General features: G+C 40.5%; 1 protein-coding gene across 2 annotated transcripts in view; it reads right to left on the bottom strand.

Annotated features, from left to right (window-relative positions):
• Positions 1 to 306: 306 nt before the first annotated feature.
• skap1 (src kinase associated phosphoprotein 1) overlaps positions 307 to 23,154 on the bottom strand; it is a 42,410-nt gene continuing 19,562 nt past the window's right edge. For both annotated transcript variants that reach the window (XM_073489715.1, XM_073489714.1), the window contains 9 exons: positions 21,131 to 21,211; positions 20,769 to 20,852; positions 20,556 to 20,680; positions 19,216 to 19,279; positions 16,332 to 16,532; positions 11,674 to 11,727; positions 11,441 to 11,550; positions 2,678 to 2,780; positions 307 to 2,335 (listed from right to left, as the gene is read on the bottom strand). In XM_073489715.1, the coding sequence (XP_073345816.1) occupies positions 2,688 to 2,780; positions 11,441 to 11,550; positions 11,674 to 11,727; positions 16,332 to 16,532; positions 19,216 to 19,279; positions 20,556 to 20,680; positions 20,769 to 20,852; positions 21,131 to 21,211 (812 nt within the window). In that variant the 3' untranslated portion in view covers positions 307 to 2,335; positions 2,678 to 2,687. The remainder of the gene's footprint in view (positions 2,336 to 2,677; positions 2,781 to 11,440; positions 11,551 to 11,673; positions 11,728 to 16,331; positions 16,533 to 19,215; positions 19,280 to 20,555; positions 20,681 to 20,768; positions 20,853 to 21,130; positions 21,212 to 23,154) is intronic.

Here is a 23,154-nt window from a genome sequence, read left to right as displayed (position 1 = left end):
TACCAAACACATCTCATGGTATTACACTGGATTTTGGAGCAATCCTGCCACCTAGTGGCTGAAAATGAAACAAGCTAAATATCACTGAATTTCAACTGACAAATCAGACACAAGCCAGTGCTATTAAAAAAAAATTCAACAGGGCTGCACAAAATATGGCCAACTGCAAAATCCAAATCACACAAGCTGCATATTTTTGATAAAGGTAAAATGTGTGACAGAACGGTATTATAATAATGTCCTGGCCTACGAATCTTGTTCTCCAGACATAGAAAGACATTTATTTGGTACAGACCCCAACAAACGTCACATCATCATGATTTTATTAGTTTTTTCATTGAAAATGTAAAAATAACAGCAATATAATTTTTTTCTTTTACTTATCATGCAGCCCTAGATTTCTGTTATACTCCATACACACTGTAGTTTAAAATATTTTACAAATATTTATTTTACATATCTTTTTTTAAATGCATGCCAGAGAAAAAAAGATGAAATAAATCAGTAATTATCTGCATGTTGCTCATTTTAACCAGTGAATTCATAAATATATGCACCAGGGATAAAACTAACAAATGTATCATGTTGTTCATTTCCTGATTAATCAATTGTTTAATCTAAAGTTTGTACAAAAAATCCCAATCCCAATTTACAAGAACCCACAGTGATGTCTTCAAATTACACTTTTTGTTCAACTGTCACTCAAAAAACCCAAAATATAACATTTATAATGATATAAAATAGAGGAAAGCATATTTGAGAGGCTTTGACTTAAGTGCAGGCACTACACGTGAACAGCGTAAAAAAATAATTTTGTGTTCAAATATGAAAATTAGGCTTTTTATCTAGTTGAAAATGCACTAATTTGCACAAATTTCCAGAGCCGACATCTGAACACTGGATAAATGTTAGAGTCAAAGGTTTTGACTGAAGGGAATTTGGATATCCACTCCGTAGATCTACAGGAAAGGATTACAATGACGGTATTTCATGTGGAAGCTTCGTCGGTTTGGAGTGGACTGTTTCATTGTTCATTTGTCTTTGACTTTCTGCTTCGTCGCCTGGTATTTTTTACTGTCTGTAGATAACAAGACAAAACTCAGTATGATTGTTAATATTTCTAGCAAGATTGTGGGTCAACAACAACAACAACACAGTATGTTACTGCTTTGTGAGACCAGAGTGGCAGGAAAAGAACGGGCAGTCCTCTGTTATGAATCACACCCTCTCTGTGGTGAATATGAGTTGTTATCATCAGGACGGAGGTAGAGGTTTGCAGACCTCCCGTGCCCAAAGATCCTTTATACCTTCTAGTATAGCTCTGTTAAACAAATCCTTGTGATATGAGGTGTGGGTCACTTGGATTTTGGTTTATTTCAATTCTTTATTATTGGTGACGATTTGAAGCACTTTGCTGTTAAATGTGTGTCTTTAACTGTAATTGTTGTAATGTTGTGGTTGTTTTTATTTTATAATTGCCACATACACAAAAAAAAATCAGAAAGCATAATAAATAAAACTAACTAAATTAGAAAATTATGTCAACAGCCATTAGAAAATCAATTTCTGCCATGTTTTTTTAAGATTAAAATGCTCCACCAATCAGGCTATGAAAGATATATGAACAAACTCCTTTGTAAAAAAAAAAAACAACCTTAAGAGTATAGACAGGAATAAAACTGCAAAGTTGGGTGTATGTATGCTGCTGAAGTGGAGATTTTTGGCTGAGATTATGAGAAAAAACCTTAAAAGATATGTAAATTCCATATATTTTTAGTCAAAAAATGGTGAATTGGGTAAAATATGAAACATGAAACTTCCCTAGCTGATAGCTTACATTAAGACAATTATTTTTTGTATTGCATGATTTCTGATATTTATTGTTTAAACATGCAAATAAGGCTATCGGATTAAATATTTACTGACTTGCATAAATGTCCAGAACAGAAATCTGAACAAAAATAAACAGCTAAATGTGCATTTTTTAGATGTTTTCTTTCCACTTGTCTGCAAGAAAACATGTTACAGAAGCAAAACAGCCCAAAAAACAACGAGTCTCCTCTTAAGAAAAGACTCAAAATTATCACCTGATTCACTCAATTGTCACTTAATTTCCTGTCGGGTGACTTACTGATAAATCGACTAATTCTTTCAGCTCTGGTTTGTATATCAATATCGTCAGTAGGACCTTTACCAGTGGTTTATAGTGTGCAGGGGTAAGTACTACTGCAGCAGATTTAAATGATAGCATTTACAGAGTAATCGGTAAAAGATTATCTGACAGGGCCGTCTGTGAAACTCATGGCCGGATGTGTCAGCAGCAGCAGCAGCAGCGCTGTAGAAGAAAAAGAAAACACTATCAGCGAAACACGCATTAATAATTCAGTGTTCATTTTAAGCTGTGCCTATCTAACAGTATTAGGGAATCATTTTCTTAAATAGGACAACTGACGCTGTAATCATGCTTTTGTTGCACATATTTATCCTCACCCATTGCCCATTGCACCGTTCAGATTGCTTTATGCAGTACTTCTTCCAGCCAGCAGATGCCATAAATGGCAGGTCAACGACTGAATATACCTCAATGGCAATCTGGATGAGTACCAGGGGGACCGTTTCTGTGTATTAGGCCACAGTAATGGTCCATAATGCTGATGATAAGAGAGTGCCTTGGTACCTGTTGGAGCTCAGAGGATGTAGGCAGGTTGCAGGAAGTCCTTGGGGACGATGCCCACGGTGCCGTTCAGCTCGCCGACCCACCAGCCGTGAATGTTGTACTCCTGGACCCAAAATGAACAAATAAACAAGCTGCAAGTCTCTAAGGGGTCCAAGGACAAGGACCCGCACTTTTATTTGATCTCAGTGTACTGTTTGTCTCATATTATTAACATTAGGACACCCATTAAAATGATTTGAACTGCAATTAAACTTGGTCCCGTTTCCTTACAGTGGCCACCGAAATAAGGTTAAAAATCCTCTTGTGTTGTATAAACTCGGCTTCAGCAAAGAGAATCTGGGAGAGTCTAGATCCCACCTGCAAACAGCCGTGCACAATATGCTAATAGACATTTGGGTGCATTAGCCTCCAGGGAGAAAACGGTAAACAAGACAATTGAGACAGTGAGCGTCGAAAATAAAACAACAGCCGGCCTGTTTTCCAGACTAATTAGAACAAGTTCATTTCTGTTCTGTGATTAAAAGAATCAGGATCAGACTCTTCTATTTATATAAACATTAGTGTGGGTCACATATTAAATGTATGTTATTGTTGCTTGTTGAGACACTGATGCTATTTTTATCCTCCTGTATCATCTCATGTTATTTAACTGTAATATGTAAGCTTTTTATCACAGCGTAGTATGTTTTTTAACTATTGTACCTGTTGTTTTATATTTTTATTTATTCCAGGATGCCCAGTAACATCAGCCGAAGGGACTGCCGATGAAAACTAGCCGTTCTGCTAACATTTACATTTATTTGAATCACTTACACTGGGGACGCTGTGGACATGTCCCCTTTTTCAAACGACCTATTTTCTCCCCATCACTTTTTAAATGCACACTTTCCCTTTTCAACAATAAAGAATGAAGAATGACTGTAACTTAAACTGGTGATTTAAAAAAATAATAACTCAATAAAGTTAATAGAATGTTCTCAGTTTCATAAAACCAAAAGTTAAATACCTTTAGGATTTTTTTGGACAGCTGGTAAAATAAAATGTGCAGTCTTATTTTGCATCTTTTGGTACATCTGGTCAGCATTTACAGTATTTTGCATCCATTTGAAAAGTTTTGATCGATTAAATTAATGAATAAATATAAAATGAAAACATTTCTTCCACCTGATTTCTGTTTATGTAGTTAAGAAATAAAATAAAAGCTCCAGTTTTGACCGACTGAATTTAGAAATAATTTGGGAGCTAAAACAAGAAAATGTTGAAAATATAATACACTCAGCTGCTGTTGTTTGAGCCTTAAATATAACCATAAAAATAAATGTCACTCTTTAAAAGAGACTTAATGTAAGCTGTAAGTTTGGCTAAATCTATTACATTGCTTTTTACAATTAAAAATTGCATTGCATTTAATTGTGACTGAAAGAGTCACAATCAAATCCATGTTAGACACAATTTTTACACTCCTAATGCACAATTAATCTATTATTTGTTTAAATAATCAAGACATTCTTTAAAAAGAGTCTATAGTTGTGGCCCATAAAGAATCAAAAACATGTTTTTTCTCAATCTAAAAACTTAATTTTGACTGAAATAGCAAAATCTTTCATTCACTCTTCATGTTTCGTGTATTTGTTGAAGAGCTTTAAGCATTTTAGGAACTTCAATCACAATTAAAACCATCTGATCCTCTGATCACAGCAGTTGGGCCCTAACTAGATCTGTAGTAGATCAATATTTGGCCAGAGACCAGAGGGGCGTTAAAGCCCAGCAGAGGAGGCGCCAGCCGGCCGTCATTTTCCTGCCCTGATGGAACGAGGAGCCCGGCCACTCATCTCCCCTCTGTTCTCCAGCAGATTGAGAACGGCTGCGTGAACGTTTTATCTCGGCACTGAGGGGAAGATGAAACGCTCAACTACACACAAGCACATACTATGTACATGCATGCATGTGTAAGCAGACACATGCACATAAAAGTTTGGTGTTCTTTCGGTAGATAGCTTGCATGTCTCAGATTAGAATCAGACTTCTCGCTCTTGCAGGTACTAGTTGTAAAAACAGACACATACTCCGACATGACGGATGGCGTTTTGTCAAAGGTTCAGCCTATCATCCAGACCTGACACCTCTCTCCAGCCAGAGGAATGAGGCCTGCAGCTAATGAGCGCTGTTTGGACAGCAAGGACGAATGAATCGCTTAGAAAGTGATAAACGACGAGACTCAAGTGTTCTTACAGCACAAACAGGTACCCACAATAAGCAGATTGTCCATCGAACCTCACTGACAGCTCTGACTGGGATATTCCAGTATGCTTGGCTCTGTGACAAACTCTGACTGGCAATTCAGGGTGTGTTTGAGCTCATAACGCAGGGGAAAGTTAAGTCCGAAATGGCCTTTTTATGCTCCCCATAAGACTGTGGAAGGGAAAAGCCCGGTTGCGGAAAGCTGGCTCTGGTTCCCATTCGTGAACAGAGGAGGTGGAGAGGGGAGACAGACGGACGGGGGGAGGCTTCGGCGAGAGGGAGCGAAACAGTTTTTCTCTCCCTTGGGGGCGTCGCAGCACTATTCCACCAACCGTAGTGACAGAGAGTTTTATTTATCTCCGCGGCCCATCTGTGCAGTCGGTCTCAAATTCTCCCTGAGAAAGGTCTTTTGGATTATCAGCGCCGCCATTTTAATACAACTGCTACATCACAGAGTGGGTGCCAATGGCAGTGGAAGTCTGTCAGGCGTGCAGAGTCCATCTTCCTCATACTTGAAATGGGTTCATCCAGAGTACACCTGCTGTAATAGGGACATTCCAAGAGGCGTCGAGAGTAAATTATCCAAATGACAAAAACTATGCTAACTCCTCAATGTCCTCTTCCTTCTGTTTGTTTTCCTCTTTTCGTCTTTTAGGTTGATTTGTTTTCACGTGAAGCTCTGAAATGATAAGGTTGGGGGCAAAGCGGAGGCATATTTCGGCTCATTGTTGCCGCGTGAATGATTGGACAAGTTGTTTATTATTCATTTAAAATAGAAGACGCTCTGGGGAGAGAAAAATCGAGCATCCCTGAGTTTGGGGAAATGTCTGGTTTTCTCTCATTAACGAGATGCAGCAGGATGCACAGTGTGAGAGGTGACACATATCAGAGGCTGTGTTTGCTGCAACCTGGACGCAGATCAAATCGACTCTGTATGGGAGCAGAGGGAGGAAGGGGGGCCAAACAGCGCCGTGTCGTGGCGGCTGCGGTGCGTTGACTCGCTGACCTCCCGGTGACTCCTCCGCGGAGAGAGCGGGGGAATGGGCGTGGGCGGGGCTGGCACTGAGAGTGGGTTGCCATGGCAACACCTGCAGTGTACCGGCGCGATCGTTTATTTACCACTCAGGGGGCTGGCTAATGGTGGCATTCTGATAGGCCCATCACTCATGTTCCCGAACGCAGGACGGATTGACAGCTACCCGAGCCTGAAGCGAGGAGAAGGTGAGTCGAGGTTGGTTGGATGCGGCGAAAGACGACGGGGTGAGGCAGGTGTCGCGTCACGCTGCCATCATGTACCTAAACAACAACACAGCGTTAATGTCCCTTTCTTTCAAGAAAATGCACCTTTTTATGTGGGAAAAATTCTGCAGAGATTCTGACTGCATGTCCTCGTTCCCTTTCCCCAAACACACACACACACACGCTCCCAGATGAAACACACACACACTCGGCACACAATCCCAAATGCATACAAACTAGGGGGAGTGCTAATAAGCCTGACACATGAGGCATCTTTCCTCGGCCACCAGCTGACTGAGGCAGGCCTTGGGCGTGATGGAGCGCAGGAAGTCTCTCATTGCCCTGCCGCTGAACCCGCCGCCTGGGTGTTACAATCTCCCCTCCCTCCCTCCTACCCCATCTCCAACCCCCCTCCCTCCTTTCCTCCTATTCCTCTCTTTCCATCTCTCCTGAAGCAGCCTTTCCGCTTGCATCCTCTCTGTCTTTTTCTCTGCGTTTCTTTCTCTTTCTCAACATAGACGCGTCAGATGCACTGCAGCTCTCTGCAGTTCCTCCATCACTGGTCACTCTAACAAAGAAACATGGACACCTCGGCCAGACAGAAGCCCCCATGATCTGTAACCCGTTATCAGGTTAGCGAGCTCTCCCCACTGCTCACAAATGACCTAATAATACCTGAAACTGTGGGAGAAAGTGTGTATTTCAGGGCGGTTATGAGGCTTCTGCGCCAAAAGAAATCTTGTCGAAATTCATCCAGAAATATGGACGATCGTTCTGCACAACCAGAGATCGAAATGGCTACTTAGTGTCCATTTTTTCCAAGTGGGGCTTTTAATTAAATCAGTGAATTGGCTTCAAATTGGAAACATGACAGAGCATGAGAACATTTGAAAATATCTCAGGGACGATGAGATTTAATAAAAAGAAAACCTACTCGCTCCTTTCTAATGCACGCCTGGGATTACAGATAGCTCCTTAACTTAATAGCAATTTAAAGTGGATTTGTGTATGCCACTGAGTGTCTGTAATGATGGCTGTTTACGCCGCCCCTCATTTATAATAATTAAGCAGAATGGATTGGGGGTGGGTTGCTCGGACGTGGTTCTGGGCTATTGGCTTGGGCTGAATAATGACCTACTGTAGTTGACCGGGGGATGACCGCTGCCTCCTGCATGACCCCAAACCCCAGACTCACCCCCTGCTACTTTGGGTGGTAAATAGGATGTCTTGCCTGTCTATAGCGTCTTGGTGTCTATGGCTACAATAGCAGCCAGGGGTCTTTAAATGGGTGTGTGTGACAGAGAAAAGGAGAAAGGAGAGGGGGGGGGCAGGGTTCACACAAAGGAATAAAGGGATCCACTCTCTTTGTCTCTCTTGCTTGACTTTTCCCATCTGATTGTTTGCCCACTTTTCCTTTTCTTCGGCCGCATTCAGTCGGTGTGACCTGTGGGCAGCGGGCCAAACAGGCTTGTTAAACATAGAAGAAGCCTGTTATGACCCTGGCTGGAATACAAGCGACAGAAAATGACTTTTAGAATATTCTTAATATCCTAAGAGACTGTAAATCACAGCAAGTAAATCTATAAGGCTGTAAATCAGTTTTGGCTGTTTGTATAAGTTGTCATTTAATAAATATGTCCTCTGCTAGAAGCCACCACAAGGTGTCAGTGGTGTCCACGTTCTCATTGTCTCGCAGCCGAACACTTTGGCCAAATGTGATGTGACGCTCTGCTTTGGGAGACGCGCCGGATTGGCTGGCCCTGTCTCCCTCTATCTGGGTTTTGGTTGGATGGCAGATGGAGGAGGAGAGGTGAGCAGGGCGATGGAGAGAAAGAGGAAGAGGTGGCGGCAGTGCTTGCCAGAGTTTTAAGGACCCTGGACGGGTTTGTGCCATAAATCTCTTCCCACTCCATCCCGCCGTTCTCCATGAGTGCCTGTGGGAATACAGGAATGTGACAGCTGACCTGTAGAGCCCATGTCTTTTGATTTTGGCTACATAAATTAGAGGGCAAGAATGCAGGACAACCTCATGGTTTAGTGCGGGACATGGCCGACAAAGTGTACAGCATTACACGTGTGTCAGTGAGGAGTGAAGCTATAGCTTTTAGCCGCTGTGATAAATTAATCCGATACTGTTACAACACATTGTAAATCCTATGACTGATATCTGGTTGCATGTTTGAGGCGATGATACAGTGGAAACATGCGTGAAGCCTCTCAACAACCTAAATCGAGTTAAAAAATCTCAGTGTGATATTACAAAAAAGAACGCAGCTCGCCAGGATTTGTCATCACACACTAAAATGTCAGCGTAAAGCCATAATGCGCATTAGAAAAATGCAAGCTCTCAGAAATGAAATGCCAGAGCAAAACTCACAAGACAGATTTCAGTGTGTGTTTGTACCTCATGTATCAGCGCACTGAGCATTGCCATCGAGCTCTGCGGAAAGCAAGTTAGGCATCGCTGAAACCGACGGCAGAGCCCACACTACGAGATTAATTCCCTTGAACTAATGGGATTCATATGAGTTGTGAGGTTCCTAATTTATTTACTTTGTCAGTGATACACAGATATGCGCACACACACACGGGGGGGGAAAAAAACACACAAATACAGTAAAAATGCCCCCACTTTACAGTAAGTGAGAGATCAATAATGATGGATGAGGGCCTTTTATACAATCGGCATGTTCTCCTCAGTTCACAGCCATATGACACCATGCCTGTGGCTATCCCATTCTGCACTTCAGCAGTCAATCACATCCCAGCTTTAAAAATAACAGTTTGTTAGCACCATTGATTTAGCACTTAGAGCGTGTCCTTATTACCTTGTAATTATGGTCAGTGTTGACATAACAGCACAGACAACTAGGCCTCCCACCCTCTAAGAGAATTTATGGGCCCTGGTTTTATTACGGCCATTTCATGTGTCTGGGTCCCCAGTTAAGCGACAGACTTGAGTTCTAGCCAAGGGCCCGTATTTCACTCATCGAGGTCAGGGTTCTCAGGAATCCCCCGTAAAACTGAACGTCGACGGGGGCCTGCGTGTACACACGGAAGACGCGGGGAAGCCCTCCCCACGGGCTCATTAAAACAAACAGCCGATTACAGGCTATAATCCAAATAATGCTATTCATGAGGGAAATGTGACGCTTTTAGGACGCAAAATGGGACACGGGTGGAGTCACGCAAAGCCAAACATTCGGAAGCCGTCCGGAGATCACCTCTAAATAATTTACAACCAGCCCCTCGCTTTAAATCCATTAGAGGATAGTTAGAATACTCTCTCGCGGTCTGTCACTATGTTATGACTTCAGCGTACAGCTTGACAAAACAAGATTAATCTGTGTCATTAAGACTGTGAGACACTACGGCCAAGTCTTGCTTCCGACCTGGACTTAGTTTGCTTTTAAGGTCTTCAGTGAAGCAGAAACCTGATCCGTACAGTGAAAAGTAATCCGCTAGGCAGGGCTGAGGCTGTTTGAGGCGGATCTGTAGCACAGAGCCGGCTCCCCTTTGTTTCCCCAAGTATGCCGCCTTTGTCATCCTCACGTGAAAAATGGACATGGCTGTTTTGACATTTTCCCCTATCAACCAGCACACACAGACAGAGAAGGCTGGCATCTCATTAATCTGACGGTGCCAAGAGAGCCTCAATTAAAAGTCCATCTTCTGTGAAGGGCATATTTCACCTGTGCCATATCTGCTTTTACAAACAAAAGGCTTTATTTTGTTTGTTTCGGGGCTGCAGCAATTAATTGATTAGTTGTCAACTATCAAAATAAAATAATATTGCAATATTTTGAGGCTATATCATGGGACATAATACAGATCTTGATATTTTGAAATCTCTCCTGAATCACTTTATTAGTACTAGGACTGGGGGACAAAATCAAATATCACAATATTTTTGACCAAATACCTCAAAATAGATACTGTGACAATATTGTAGGATGACTACTGGTGCTTTGACAAAATATTAACACAATTAACGATTAATGATCTTTTTCATAAACAATCATCTGATGTGGTTATAAGGACAAAATACTTATTAGAACATGTAGAGCAGTCTGTTCAAAAATGACACCACCTTACTGTAATGCAGCCTTCAGAGACAACACTTATGTCATATCATCGTACAATGATCCGAAATCTAAGACCATATATAGTCTCAAATCAGGCTAATGATATAATATTGATATATTTCCCAGCCCTTTATTAAATTAATCGCCAACTATTTTGATAATCGATTAATCTGAGTTTTTTGACATATCATAGATCAAACAACAAATGGACTAATCGAGAAAATAATAATTAGTTGCAGCCCTTGTTTGTTCATCTATCTGGACTCTGACTTCTTTAATCCACTACAAAAGTGAGAACATTACTGTTTCTGCACTTAAACTGCTTAAAATATTACAAATAATTAAAATTCAGTGGCTCCATCTGCTGATTAAGGATTGCTCAATCTCTACCACGTAATTACCAACAAAAAAAAAAAAGCTGAATATACTGCAATCTCTTCCTCCGTCTGCTCTTCAGATAATTTAACCTAAACACAGTACATGATGATTCAATTTCAAACCGACCAATAGCAATGGCCTGGGAACAAGTCCCTGTACGCCGCAGAGTAAAAGTGCCCAAATTACAAGCCATTGATTTCCAGTAGGGTGGCTCTTCACTGGTAGATACTCTGCATGTAACTACAAGATGGCCATAAAACACGAGGAAATAGATTGAGAGAAAAAGAGCTGAGATGCAGGATGGCTTCACCTGCAGTTTATGTCAAACAGAAAGGAAGAGCTTCGCATGGCTGCCTACTCAATTAACCCCTGTGATAGAGGCTCCGTAATGAACAACAGCACCATTACGCAGCGCCCCGAATGGCACTTCACCCTAGTGGCCTGGGAGAAAGACAATGCCACTGTTGGTGCTTCGCTGCTGCGGCATGATACGAGGGCTCACTAACAGAGGAATTTAGATGTTGGGGATATCAGCAGGTTCAGAAAGTAAATGAGGACAAAGTGATTACTGGAGTTGATGTTGTTTAACCCTTAAATAATTACACATTTTACACGTCTGTGTCGAATTTTTACTCATTTTAAACTACTGTAATTGCTCCTGTAATTATGTCAACGAGTCAAGGGTGCAATCAGGAATGGTTCCCATTAGAGATGAACGGCAGAACAGTAAGCTCCCATTTCAACTGGCTGGGAGAAGAGTGTCCAGAAATTCTGAGAGAAGTTTAATTCTTGGATTATTTCTGCTGATAGCGACGCTGACCTTGCTAACGATGTAGATGAGATCTCCTCTCTGGAAGGCCAGCTCGTCTGGCTCGTCTGCCTGGCAGTCCCATAACCCCTGGTAGTAGTTAGCGTAATCTGATGACCAAGCTGAGAGGAAATGCAGAGCACATATTTAAAGAAAACAACAAGACAATGCTCTATACCCACTGTGAACTATTAGGTTGGAAATTTGTTCTCATTATTAGGAGAAGACTGTAATGAGGTCCTGACCTGGTTTGTTGTTCCTCTCACCGCTCTCATCCATCGGATCTGGAAAATCCTCTTCTAAACAAACAAAACACAACAAAATGATGTTTGTTAGGACAACAGCAAATTATTTTGCCAATATCCGATTCCTCCCATTTATTTTGCCCTTACTGCTGATGCTGATATATGCACATATTTTTTCTGAAAGAACATCAAGTCTCTCCTGTAGTGGAATTAACATATTATTATACCTACTCTTATCGTTATCGCCCACTGGCAGGAGAAGAGACACAATGCTCTTCAAAATGTACACATTCATTCAACTTTTTACTCTGTGTACCACCTCAGAAAATATAAGACTATCCGAGTACCACCATTATGACTGACATCAAGTCATATCTCTTCGGCTTTTGCTCGAAATATTCTCTGCGACGCATAGTTCCCGCTTGGAGCCACCTTTGTAGTGTTTTTGAGCCTTTCATTTTACTTACCTTTACTGTCTCGCTATCACAGTTTAAATTTAGCTCTTAATTAATGTGACGACATAGCAGGCTGAAAGAAAAAAAATACAGGGAAGTCAAAACTTAATTTAAAGGGGCTCTATGTAACAATTTATAGAAATCGACATGTATTCATCACTTTTTTATTGGTCATTTGTGAGCTGATTGTAACGTGACATTGCCCGTCTCTCTTGGTTGTCTATAAGAGCCTGTGGACATTTTGTCTAAGTTGCTGGACTGCGGATGTCTTTATGAAGGACTCAGGTCTGATTTTCCGCGACAATCCAGAAGATGTGATTTTATGCACGTTCGAGTGCATCACTCCGCTAATGGAGAGTAATAGTAGCTAACGTTAGTTTAGAAATGGAGTCGGCTAACATAAACTAACGACCGGCTTCCACCTCAACATAGAAGTTCCACAGAGTCTCTTTACATAACATTTGAGGTGAAGTATATTCATATGAAATTCTGTAGTATTTTGATAGTATTATATGTTTTTCATTAACTTATTTCATTTCTAAAAAGTATCTCTGGGGTTCCTCCGAATACCACTAGAGGGAGCCTACCATAGTTTGAGAATAGTGGTCCTACACATTTCCAACAATGTTCAAACCCAGAGATATACGTGCTAATGGTGTATTTCATTTGGCAGCCTGTCGCTCTAACTTACAGGAGAGAGACAGAGAGTGAAGAAGAAAGTTGGTGAACAAAACTAAACATAATATGAATATAACTTTAAAACATTACCTCGTTGGTGAACATTTCTGCCTGAGTCATGTAAATACATTTTCACTGCCAAACTCTTGCAGCTTTTGTTTGTTTTTTAGCTTGAGAGACCCCAAGTGGTAGAAATGACATACTGTGTATTTAAAAGCTTTTATCAAACGATACCAATGATGTGCCAATATTATCCTGCATCCCTAATACTTGTGAACGAACATTTATGTGCATTAAGCATTTTATGACTAGATATCAAGATCCAAACATCTTCATTTCATCATGTAACAGGAAAAGCAGCGAATAAAAGACGAGAAACAACCTGACTCAAGTAATAACTATTTATCTGAAGGTTTCCTTTAGTCTCACACATTATCAATAAATGTGCAGTAATAAAGCATAACGACAGAACAAAACAAAGAAAAATAATTGAAATGTATCATCAGCCAATCCCTGATGTTGATGATGATGACACAAGATGTCCATTTTTCCGCAATGAGAATCAATTTGTACCCAGGCAGGAAAAGTTAAAGAAAACGAAGCTGTCTTTAAGGCACGCGGAGGCGGACGTGTCATTGACTGTGGGGCGTGGCACCCGGTGGTCTGAGAGGTGACACAGTGATATGCCTGCCCTCTGTCTCCCACATCCATCCTCCACAGCAGCAGGCTGACAGCACCGCCACAACCCAGCAACACTATCCACCTTCCAGCACAACTTGCGCCTCTGCTTCCAGGAAGACCAGGAAGGACGACACACACACTGACAGACACAGACACACACACACACACATTGTACTATATATCCACATGCATATTTGCGATCATGTGTACAGTTTGTGCCTCGATGTGGAAAGTGTGGATCTTTTTTGCTTGCTTTCTCCTTCTCAAACACACACACACACATTCACACACAGACTGATGCATATTTCAAAAACAAAACAAAATAACCTTTAAATGTAAAAAACATTATTATAAATTTAAGCATTGTGGATAATTCTCCCTCCATTGTTACCACACCAAAAGAAAACAAAAAAAGAGATTTTCATTTTGTTTGCAAAGGCTCCAAACATTTGTTCAGCACTCTTCAGCTGCTGTACAGAAGAGCATCCTTCAGTCGAGAGGCCACCGCTATGGGCCAACGATTTCTATATCAAAGTGATTTAATTTTCCAGTCAATAAAATCAGTCATCAGCACCAAAGCCAATACCACCATCGCTCTGCAATCTGCCTGCAACCGAGCCGTGTTCGGAGTTCTGCTCCGACAAAACCGAGGGAGCTCATCAGTGAGAAAATGATGCTCGACATTTCTGCGCTAGTTTGGCTTCTACACATGCAAAATGAATCTGACAAGGGTGCAATTTTGCAAATTCTTAATATTTTCCAGATTCTTAATGTTAACAACTTTAGGGGAAATAACCTTAAACTTGTGCAAGTATTCTTACAAGGCAACCTTAAAGTCTGCCTCTGGTTAAAACTGTGTTGTTCTCCTTGTTCCTACAGTTGAATGTTTGAGCTTAAAGCTACTACAAGGAGTATTTAACTGGTTATGAAACAGTCTCAATTTAACACTGATGCCTCTATATGACAAACATAAGCAGACAAGACTACCAGCAAGAAGATTAACTACTTCTATTTAGTTTTTCTTAACGCCTGCCACTAGATCTGTGTGCAGACTGGAAGAGCCTGTGTTTACATCTTCCCAGGCAAAGTTACAGTGAGCAGTACATTAGCCAGTTAAAAAGAAGCAAGAGGAGATTTTTCTTAAGATAATTTTATTTTTTACATTTTGCTGTTTTGATGGTGGAAACACCACTTTTATCCACAGAAACCTCCAAAATCAACAAAATATCAAAGTTCCTTTTAGTATCTTTAAGTGTGTAGAATGATGTGTGTGCAGAGTTTGACAGTAGAAGGCTGTTTTTACACATCTAGTATTCAAAGTGTAAAACTTTTCTATGCTCACTGATAATCTTATTATAAGAGGTGGACCTATGAGCAGGATTTTTGACATCATAAATTAAAATAAAATAAAAAAAAAAACTGATCGAAATATTCAGTATTCACAAGTGTGATGTGGAAACTTGAGGCCTGCAGTATACAAACACTTCATGGACTACTACAGCAAAGTAGTCACATTTTGTGACCTGCAGTTAAACTGAAATGAAAAATATTTGCATATTCATATACTGAGAATGAAAAGGTGCCATTTTAAGGATTTTAATGTGGGATTTACACTTTTTTTCAGCAAAAATGCATATTATGTATCCCTTACTACATGTGTGGAGAGGATCTTGAAACATTCATGTAGGCAATGAATGAAGAAAAGTGAAAAAATAATTGAGACTACTATCCAGATATATTGTTATTTTTTATATATTCTTTTCTCGACTTTTGCAATCCTGATCAATGAAAATAACTGCAAAGAGCTAATAATTCAACAGTATCTAATCACTGTGTAGAAGCTGAGCAAAGCGTGGTGCAGCGTGATTGATAAGTGAAGGGGTGAGAAAGTGAACGAAAGAGCCCGTCATTCGATATGCCATCTGTGGTCAGGGTCTGTACCTCTTCCCAGATGGCTTTGAACGCCGGCGTGACAGTCTGAAGACTGATCTCCCTCTCACCAGTGATTTTGGCAAAGGTAATGTACTCACTGAGTGAAACAGAATCTTGATGTATCTTATTTAATAGAAGGAGTGATGAACGACGGCCCTGAGAAGATCAGATCACCCCTTTTGTCCTTCTTGGGATCTTGTAGCCACCCTGACACATGGGACTGTCTCCCCCCTCAGCGGGGACTCACACGCACTCTTCTGGGGTCTCGTAACATTCTCAATCAAACTCTAATTTCTATTAAAGATGTGACATTAAGAGCTCCAGAACTATTTTAAGCCCTTGAGAGATGCAGTTTTTATTTCCTTTCAACTAAATTGCTGTTGCTAGGCGATTTTAGCCAAAACTCTGCTTAGTGGATTGAATTGTGGGCTATTTGTTGCCTGGCAACATTAGCTAATTGGACGTTCTATGACAGAGCAGTCGGAGCTACACGGCTCTCGCTGATTTCAACAACATATGCAGTTCTCGGTGAGAGCAGAGGAAGCTGGTTTTTAGTCAGTGTGAGGAGAATCTTCCCTTCCTGCTCTGAGCGTCTCTGCAGCAGCCACCTCCATCCTGACAAGCTTATTAGTGTTGCTTGATTTAAAATGAGTGATCAGTCTGGGTGTTGTGGCAATAGGGAGGCACCTGGCAACACAAATTTCACAGCCAGGAGAGATCATCACAAATATTTCTTGTTGCAAAAATCCCTTAGGGCTGGAATTCGTGTGAGGCAGAGCGACTGTGTCTATTTGTCTGACTGAGTATCATGAGAGTTTGTGTGTGCAGCCTTCCTGTCTATTTATCTGCGTGTGTTTGTGTGTGGGTGGGTGGTGCGTCTCTGCATGCAAGGAGGTAACCACATCCTCATACCTGGCAGCACCTCGTAGATATCCTCGTCCTCGTCGTCGACCTCCCCCGTCTCCTGCCCTCCTCCCCACCTGCCGATCTGAGGGGCCGGGACAGCACCAGGCCGAGGCGGGGGAGGGTTGGTCAACCCCTCAATGTCATCATAGGTCTCCTCTTCCTCCTCCTCCTCTTCATCATCCACGGGGATGACGGTGGAGCTGAGATCTATGAGGAAAGGAGAGGCGACATGATGGGCGGTGTTAGCGTTAAGATGGAGCACAGCGTGGCACAAAAGACACGCACATGTATTAAAGGGTAAAGTAAGAGAAATGTTCAGGCGGTCCTGACTGCACAACAGGCGAGGACACGTGCTACACAGCAGCAGTGACACACAGTGGAGGCTTCAAATCTGACTGCAAATAATGATTATTTTCATTATCTATTAATAGGTTTAGATTTTTTTAAATCAAGAATTAACTACAAAGTCAGAAATAGTAAAAAGTGGCCAGTACAATTTTTCCAGAGCCCAAGGTGACGACTTCAAACAGCTTGTTTTGTCTTAGAAACAGTTCAAACCTAAAATATAGTTAAAGTACGGGAGTGATATGATATAAAACAAAGCAACAAATCCCTAATTTGAGTGATAGATGACTTAAATGATCTCTAATCTTTCCTATCTATCTTCTGTTCATTATTAAAATCTGTATTTTTGGTTCCATTGGCCTAGTTTTATAAAGTCCTGCTTCTACTTTTTAATCACTCAGCAATCTCGGTCCAAAATACATTTCTGACCACAAACCAAACAGGGTCCTTCAGAGCTTTAGTAAGCCCCAAATTCAGTCAATTTCAAATCTAAATTTTAAAAAACCTGCTGTTCTCCTGAACCTTAGATTGACTGGTATCTCTACTGCACTTTGATTTTCTTTGTTCCATTTATGGCAACTTACTCTTACCAGATTACTGCACTCTAATACCATTTTCGCACTCAATGTAAGCATGTATATGGAAAATTTACAACGTGGGTAAACCTGCTACAAATAGACATCCGTTTCCTTTACCATTGCCTGGAGACGAGTTTGCCTTCTTGTTTTGTTTTTCTGGTGTGCAACGTTTGATGCCACAAACAACGGGAAAAAGGAAACAGCAGAATGCAGCACAGACGCCAGTGACGGTGGTTACTTTTTCATCTTAACCTTCGGTCTCTTTCAAACTCAACACTGACTGAATGATGTTTGAGCAATGGTTCAACAGAGACAGAAAACTATTCACACACCAATGCCTAACTTGGACACACCTCATTACATTGCACCGGAAAAGAAATAAACATCGGCGTGTCCACCTGACTGTTATGTTTCCATTATTGCAGATAGAAACTGGACCTGATGAATACTTGTGACTACTGCAAACACTACCGTTTCTACATGTTGAGTTTCAGATGTTTCAATCAGGACAAAGATTTAGTCTTCACAAAGATATAGTTTGTCCTTTGTTCCATCTGCTATTGGCTCTATGATCTATGGCACCAGTGTATGTGATATTAATCTTGTGCTTTGTTTGCATATTAAGTATTGTATGAATTTGTGTTTGACTACTGTCTGTAAAACAAATTGCCCCATGGGAACATTAAAGTTTTCTGCTCTACTGCAGAGTCATTTGACCTGGGAACAAATGCAGATTGTACCCTTTTACAAAGAAGACAAAAGCCAGATGTTAGTGGGTGTTAGTGGGTTTTTTGTTCTGTGTGAAAGGGGTATAACTGTAGAACTGGTCGATTATATTGCTATTTTATTTTGTGTTATATATATTTATTCTCATTTTATCTCATTTTATTCTGGCTTAATTGATTTTATTCAGTTTTTTATTGTTTATTGTTTTTAAATGCTTTTCTTTGTCTATGTAAAGCACTTTGAATTGCCTCTGTTTCTAAACTGAGCTATATAAATAAAGCTGCCTTGACTTGCCAAGTGATAAAGATGCATTCCATATAATCGCATCGTTTTTTTTGTGTGTCGTACCTCTTTCTCTCTCTCTGTGCATTTCCTATCTGTATCTCTACCAAATAAAGACAAAATGCCAGAAATAATCAGAAAAGTCAGCCTCTTCCTCAGGTAAATTCTGCAGGGTAAATAATTATGCACATGCTCTGGATCAGAGTGTAATTCGTAGTAAAACTGGGCAGGAAGGAAGTAAGACAAACTGCAGAGTGTCTGTTACTTCCCGCAAATCAGTGGCCCATTTTAGAGTAGACTAGGCACGACTGCTCGCTCAGATGGAGGAGCCGTCTCATTGCAGGCGACTGGCCACTGCAACACAGGGTATCAGGTCCTCCGCCGTACACCAGCGGCCAAGTAGAAATCAATGTCACTGGAGGATAACCAGAACATCTACCAATCAATTTCCTGTAAGTTGGAATTCGGTAGGAGGGTTAGGGGAGGAGTGGTTGAGGGGGGTTGAGGAGAACTAGAGCTACATGATGGTGCACATGACATGGTGGGTGACATGTTGAATGAGGAGATTCAGGATGTGTTTGTGATGAATCGGGTGGTTTCGAGTCAGAGATGATAAAGGGCTCCCTTTCGCTTCTGACCTTTCTGCCCCTCAGAAACACAAGCAAACTTTAGTAGGAAATTGAGAAAAAAGAAGGTTGGAGGTTTTTTACTGCCCTAGCTGTATTTTCCAATTAACCTTTGTGGCTTTTAAAAAGTCAGCTTAAGTCAATTTTATTTATATAGCTCAATATCAGTTTGTCTGAGGGAGCTTTACTATGGGAACATATGACATCCTCTATCCTTAAACTGTTGATTCAAAGAGGGAAACACAAACACAAAAAAGGGAGAAACCTTAGGAGAAGCAACAAAGCTCTGCAGATGAAACTGCACGAAAAATGTACAAAGAAATGCTTGCTTACCTCTAAGTACAATCTTGATTTGTTCCACCCACTCCATGGCCTCTTGAGGACTGTTGGCTGTGAACTGGTGGGAAAGAGGGGCAATAATCCTGCAATTATCATCACATCTGAAGGTGCATTTATATGGAAATAAAAATCCATATTTTTTTATATTTGAGCGTCTCTTCCTCGCTATCTAATATGGAAGAAAAAGAGCAATTACAAATGTTCCCTTTTGATATGACTATGATATTATCACATCTAAAATAATCTCAAAAATGTTTTATTAAGACATAAATATTCTTAGTGACTGTGGACTTAATGTACCATTCAGACATGTGAATAAATGTATTTCAATTTACATTAAAGCCTACCTGATACTGTTTTTTTCAGCCAAGACAAATATCTGAGAGTTAGAAAACGGTATATCTTTATTTCAAATTTCTTTTAATGTCTATGTAGGTAATTTTTTTCATTCATTAATATCTGTCAATGTCCTCAAACGTCTTGTTTTGTGTTACCCCCTCCCAAAATTTAGCATATTCAAAACCAGCAAATATTCACATCTTAAAGGTCTGAACCAGTGAATTGTTGGCACTTTTGCCTAAAAGAATGACATTTAAACAATTACTCAACTGTCAGAATAGTTGCTGGTTTATCCTTGTGTTGATCAACTAACTGATTAATTTCCTAATTACTTCAGATCTAATCACATAATCTATGCATTTTTGATAGGGAGCCATTACATTCATTTTTTTAAAGCAGCACCAAGGAACTTTAATTTTGTGTTGATTCTGGCGGCCCCTGTGGACAAAAGTGGTATGAGCACCACCGACTCCTGTCACAATGATCTTGATCTGCTCATGCATTTGTTTTAAAAAGCAGAATGCATGGCGAGGAGGTAATGTATCTTTTTGGGGCTATATAAGATTAGTAATTGCAAAATGATGTTGGTGTAAGAGAGTAAACTTTGTGTTAGTGCCGTACCACCAGACTACAAAGCAACTTCCTTCCTAAGGCTGTCAGACCCCTCATTTCATTCTCACTCCACCATATAAAATAGTTCTGATTTTATGATTTATACAACCCAAATAAGTCGGAATCCGAACCGGTGGCAGGGCTTAAGAATAACTAAAATAATCACACAGAAATAGCCAATGTTCTCGCAGATTGGTCTCGTTTGCTTATGTAGGTCATATAGAGGCATCAGTGTTATACTGTAGCAGATGTAAAGAATTTATGAAGTGTGAACATGTGATGAGGGAGACATTTCAAAGTAGAAAAAAAAACTTGTTAGCGCTCTCTAGTGGACCAAAAATGTAATGTGGGGAACCATTTAAAAATTTCAAAGTAATACAGACCTGAAAAGCACGCCGTCCAGGGCCAAAGAGCTCAAAACAGGCGTTTCTTTTGGAGTCTTTCCTCAGGGTGGGTACCAGCTGCACACTATAGTCGCTGATATAAAAAGAGCCCTTCTGCTGTTTATCTGCAGGAGGAGTACACATGACAGTACGTTAACTGATTTAGTTTATGAATCTGTAATGTTTCTGTATGTTTGCATTTTAGAGACAAACCTTTTTCACTCCCAAAGTAGTAGAATATTAGATTGTTCAGAACACACCATCTCTTTTGCCACTCTGAGCCGAAGAAGCTGTGATCTAGAGGAAGAAGTGCACCATGATCAGTGGATACAATTACTCATTTGAAGAACATTTGTTCGTATAAATTTTACAATACTTTTTATGGTTTCTATTATTCTGCTCATTGCCAGACGGCTGTGGTTCACCATGTTTGATTGAGTATTTTCCTGAAGTTGTTAAAATTGTCCAGATATAGTGAAAACCACCCGTCTAGCACTCCAAGTAACTAAAACAAACAGTCGGCATTACTTGATGAAACAACTTGACCCAAGGTTCGTGTCTAGATGCTGCTATACCTCGTCGTTTCTTCTCCAAGTAGCCTTGCTTCAAAACGTTGATGACATCTGGGGCTGCCACAGAAGGGATGTCACCAAAGTCTGTTAATAGAAACAGTTCATTTGTCTTTAAAAGATAATCAAACATTCAAAGATATTCAATTAATAATGACATACAAGAGAGATAAGCAGCAAATCCTCACATTTATGAAGCTAGAATCACAGAATGTTTGGCATTTTTCTGGATAAATGAGTTCAAACGCTTAATTTGTTATTGAAAAAGTTTCTGTGAATCAACTAATCAATTAATTGATTGATTGTTTCAGCACTAACTCCTAATAAGCTGCACTCAAAATGTTCCTCATTCCCCGAGGCAACACATGCACACACACACAATCACACACCAAGAATACAAAGCCTCCAACCCTGTGGATCAAATACATCCCTGCTAGGCTTTAGCAAACTGGGATCAATACATTTACAGTGCTGCTGAGCACTGCAGTCCATTCATCTGCTCACGTTGCACTTTTAATGGCAGTAACCTTCCTGTGGAAATTCAAACATCTCTCTTCAATTTGCAAAGTCAAATTTTAAACATGATAGGGCAATGGCACAACTTATAAGGTTTTAGTTAATTAGTGCAGTTATTATGGGGGGGTGGAGGGGACAGGTCCCCCTCCATAATTAGATCACATGCATTTGTCTCCGCAGTAAAATCATGAAGGTAGCAGAGGATTTTTATTTTTGACAAACCGCTTGCATGGGTGTCCTACTTCAGTGTCCTTCTACATTGAAATTTGTATTTTCCTTAACATTAATAAAGATTTTTCCACAAAAGGTTGATGATTAATCGATCTGGCCGATTAATTGGCATGATGTTTTACAAATAATTGGTATCTGCGGCAGTTGGCTCAAATAGTGGCAGATGGCTGGCAGCTACCCGCCACCCGCCACCCTTCGCCGTCCCAAGGGAGCAAAGTTTCAGCAAGATGTTGATGAAGGTTCTCAGTCATCCAGGCAAGATCTAGATCCTTTACTGGAGAGAATGCAGACCAGCTCTGTCTCCTCCATTATAATAGCACGTTTCTCAACTGACTGACTGACCTTAAGGAAAATAATAGCTAAAAAAATGAATAAAAAACATTTCTCCCATCTAGATTTTTTCGAATAAGTTTGATGTTCCGTTCCAGGTCTGTTTATTACACAGTATTTACTGAGGTATTTATTACTTTGGCATAGATATTCAGTTCCACTTTAAATTGATGCATAAAAGGCACAAATTTGTGCATAAAAAATCACCAGAAGAAAATTAAGTTTTTGACGCTCAAAATGTCATGGGAGAAGAACCCCACTTGAGATAAAAACCTACACCCATAGCTAATACTGGTAGCATTAGCATGCCTGATAAACGCCAGTCGAACAACAACATCGTAAACATGATTTATTCCTCTTCAGTGGCAGTAAAAATGACACATTAGCCCACTGATACCTGTGCTAAATTCTGAGCTTAACAAGATATTTAGTGACGTTAACCACGACAGACAGTATAGCAATGGCCCTGGCCTGTACTGATACACACACACCGGCAAGCCTCTGGTAGTAGAGCAGCTTACCGAGATGCAAGACAGATACCCATAGAGTAACTCTCTGAAATGGACAAAAATGTCCCTTACTCCTCTAATAAGATTATAATAACAACTAATAAGAGCATAAGATTAGGTGTAGGATTACTTTTTGGGGCATTTCCACCATTACAGGAGTGTTGTAATCTAACAGGAATCAATATATGATAGTTAAAAGTAGTTGGTACTCGACTTGACCTCGAGAATCAGCTTTAAACCAGCTGTTCCATGTTGGAGTTAGTTTTGAAGATCTAACAAGAAATCTACAAATTTGACCTATTTTCTAGCCTTCATCCATTAGTGGGAAACTTGTGAAGTTGACCCCAGGTCGGCCTCAAGGGTGGACTTCCGCCCTGCGCCTCAACAAGAGTACCTGGCTTTTCCATGTGTCAAAAACAAAGCCGAGCTTCCGCCAAATTCATT

Source organism: Pagrus major, chromosome 20, assembly GCF_040436345.1.
Source record: "Pagrus major chromosome 20, Pma_NU_1.0".
NCBI classification, from domain to species: domain Eukaryota; kingdom Metazoa; phylum Chordata; class Actinopteri; order Spariformes; family Sparidae; genus Pagrus; species Pagrus major.
Note: the sequence above shows the minus strand (reverse complement) of the source record. Positions and strands in the feature narration are given on the sequence as shown.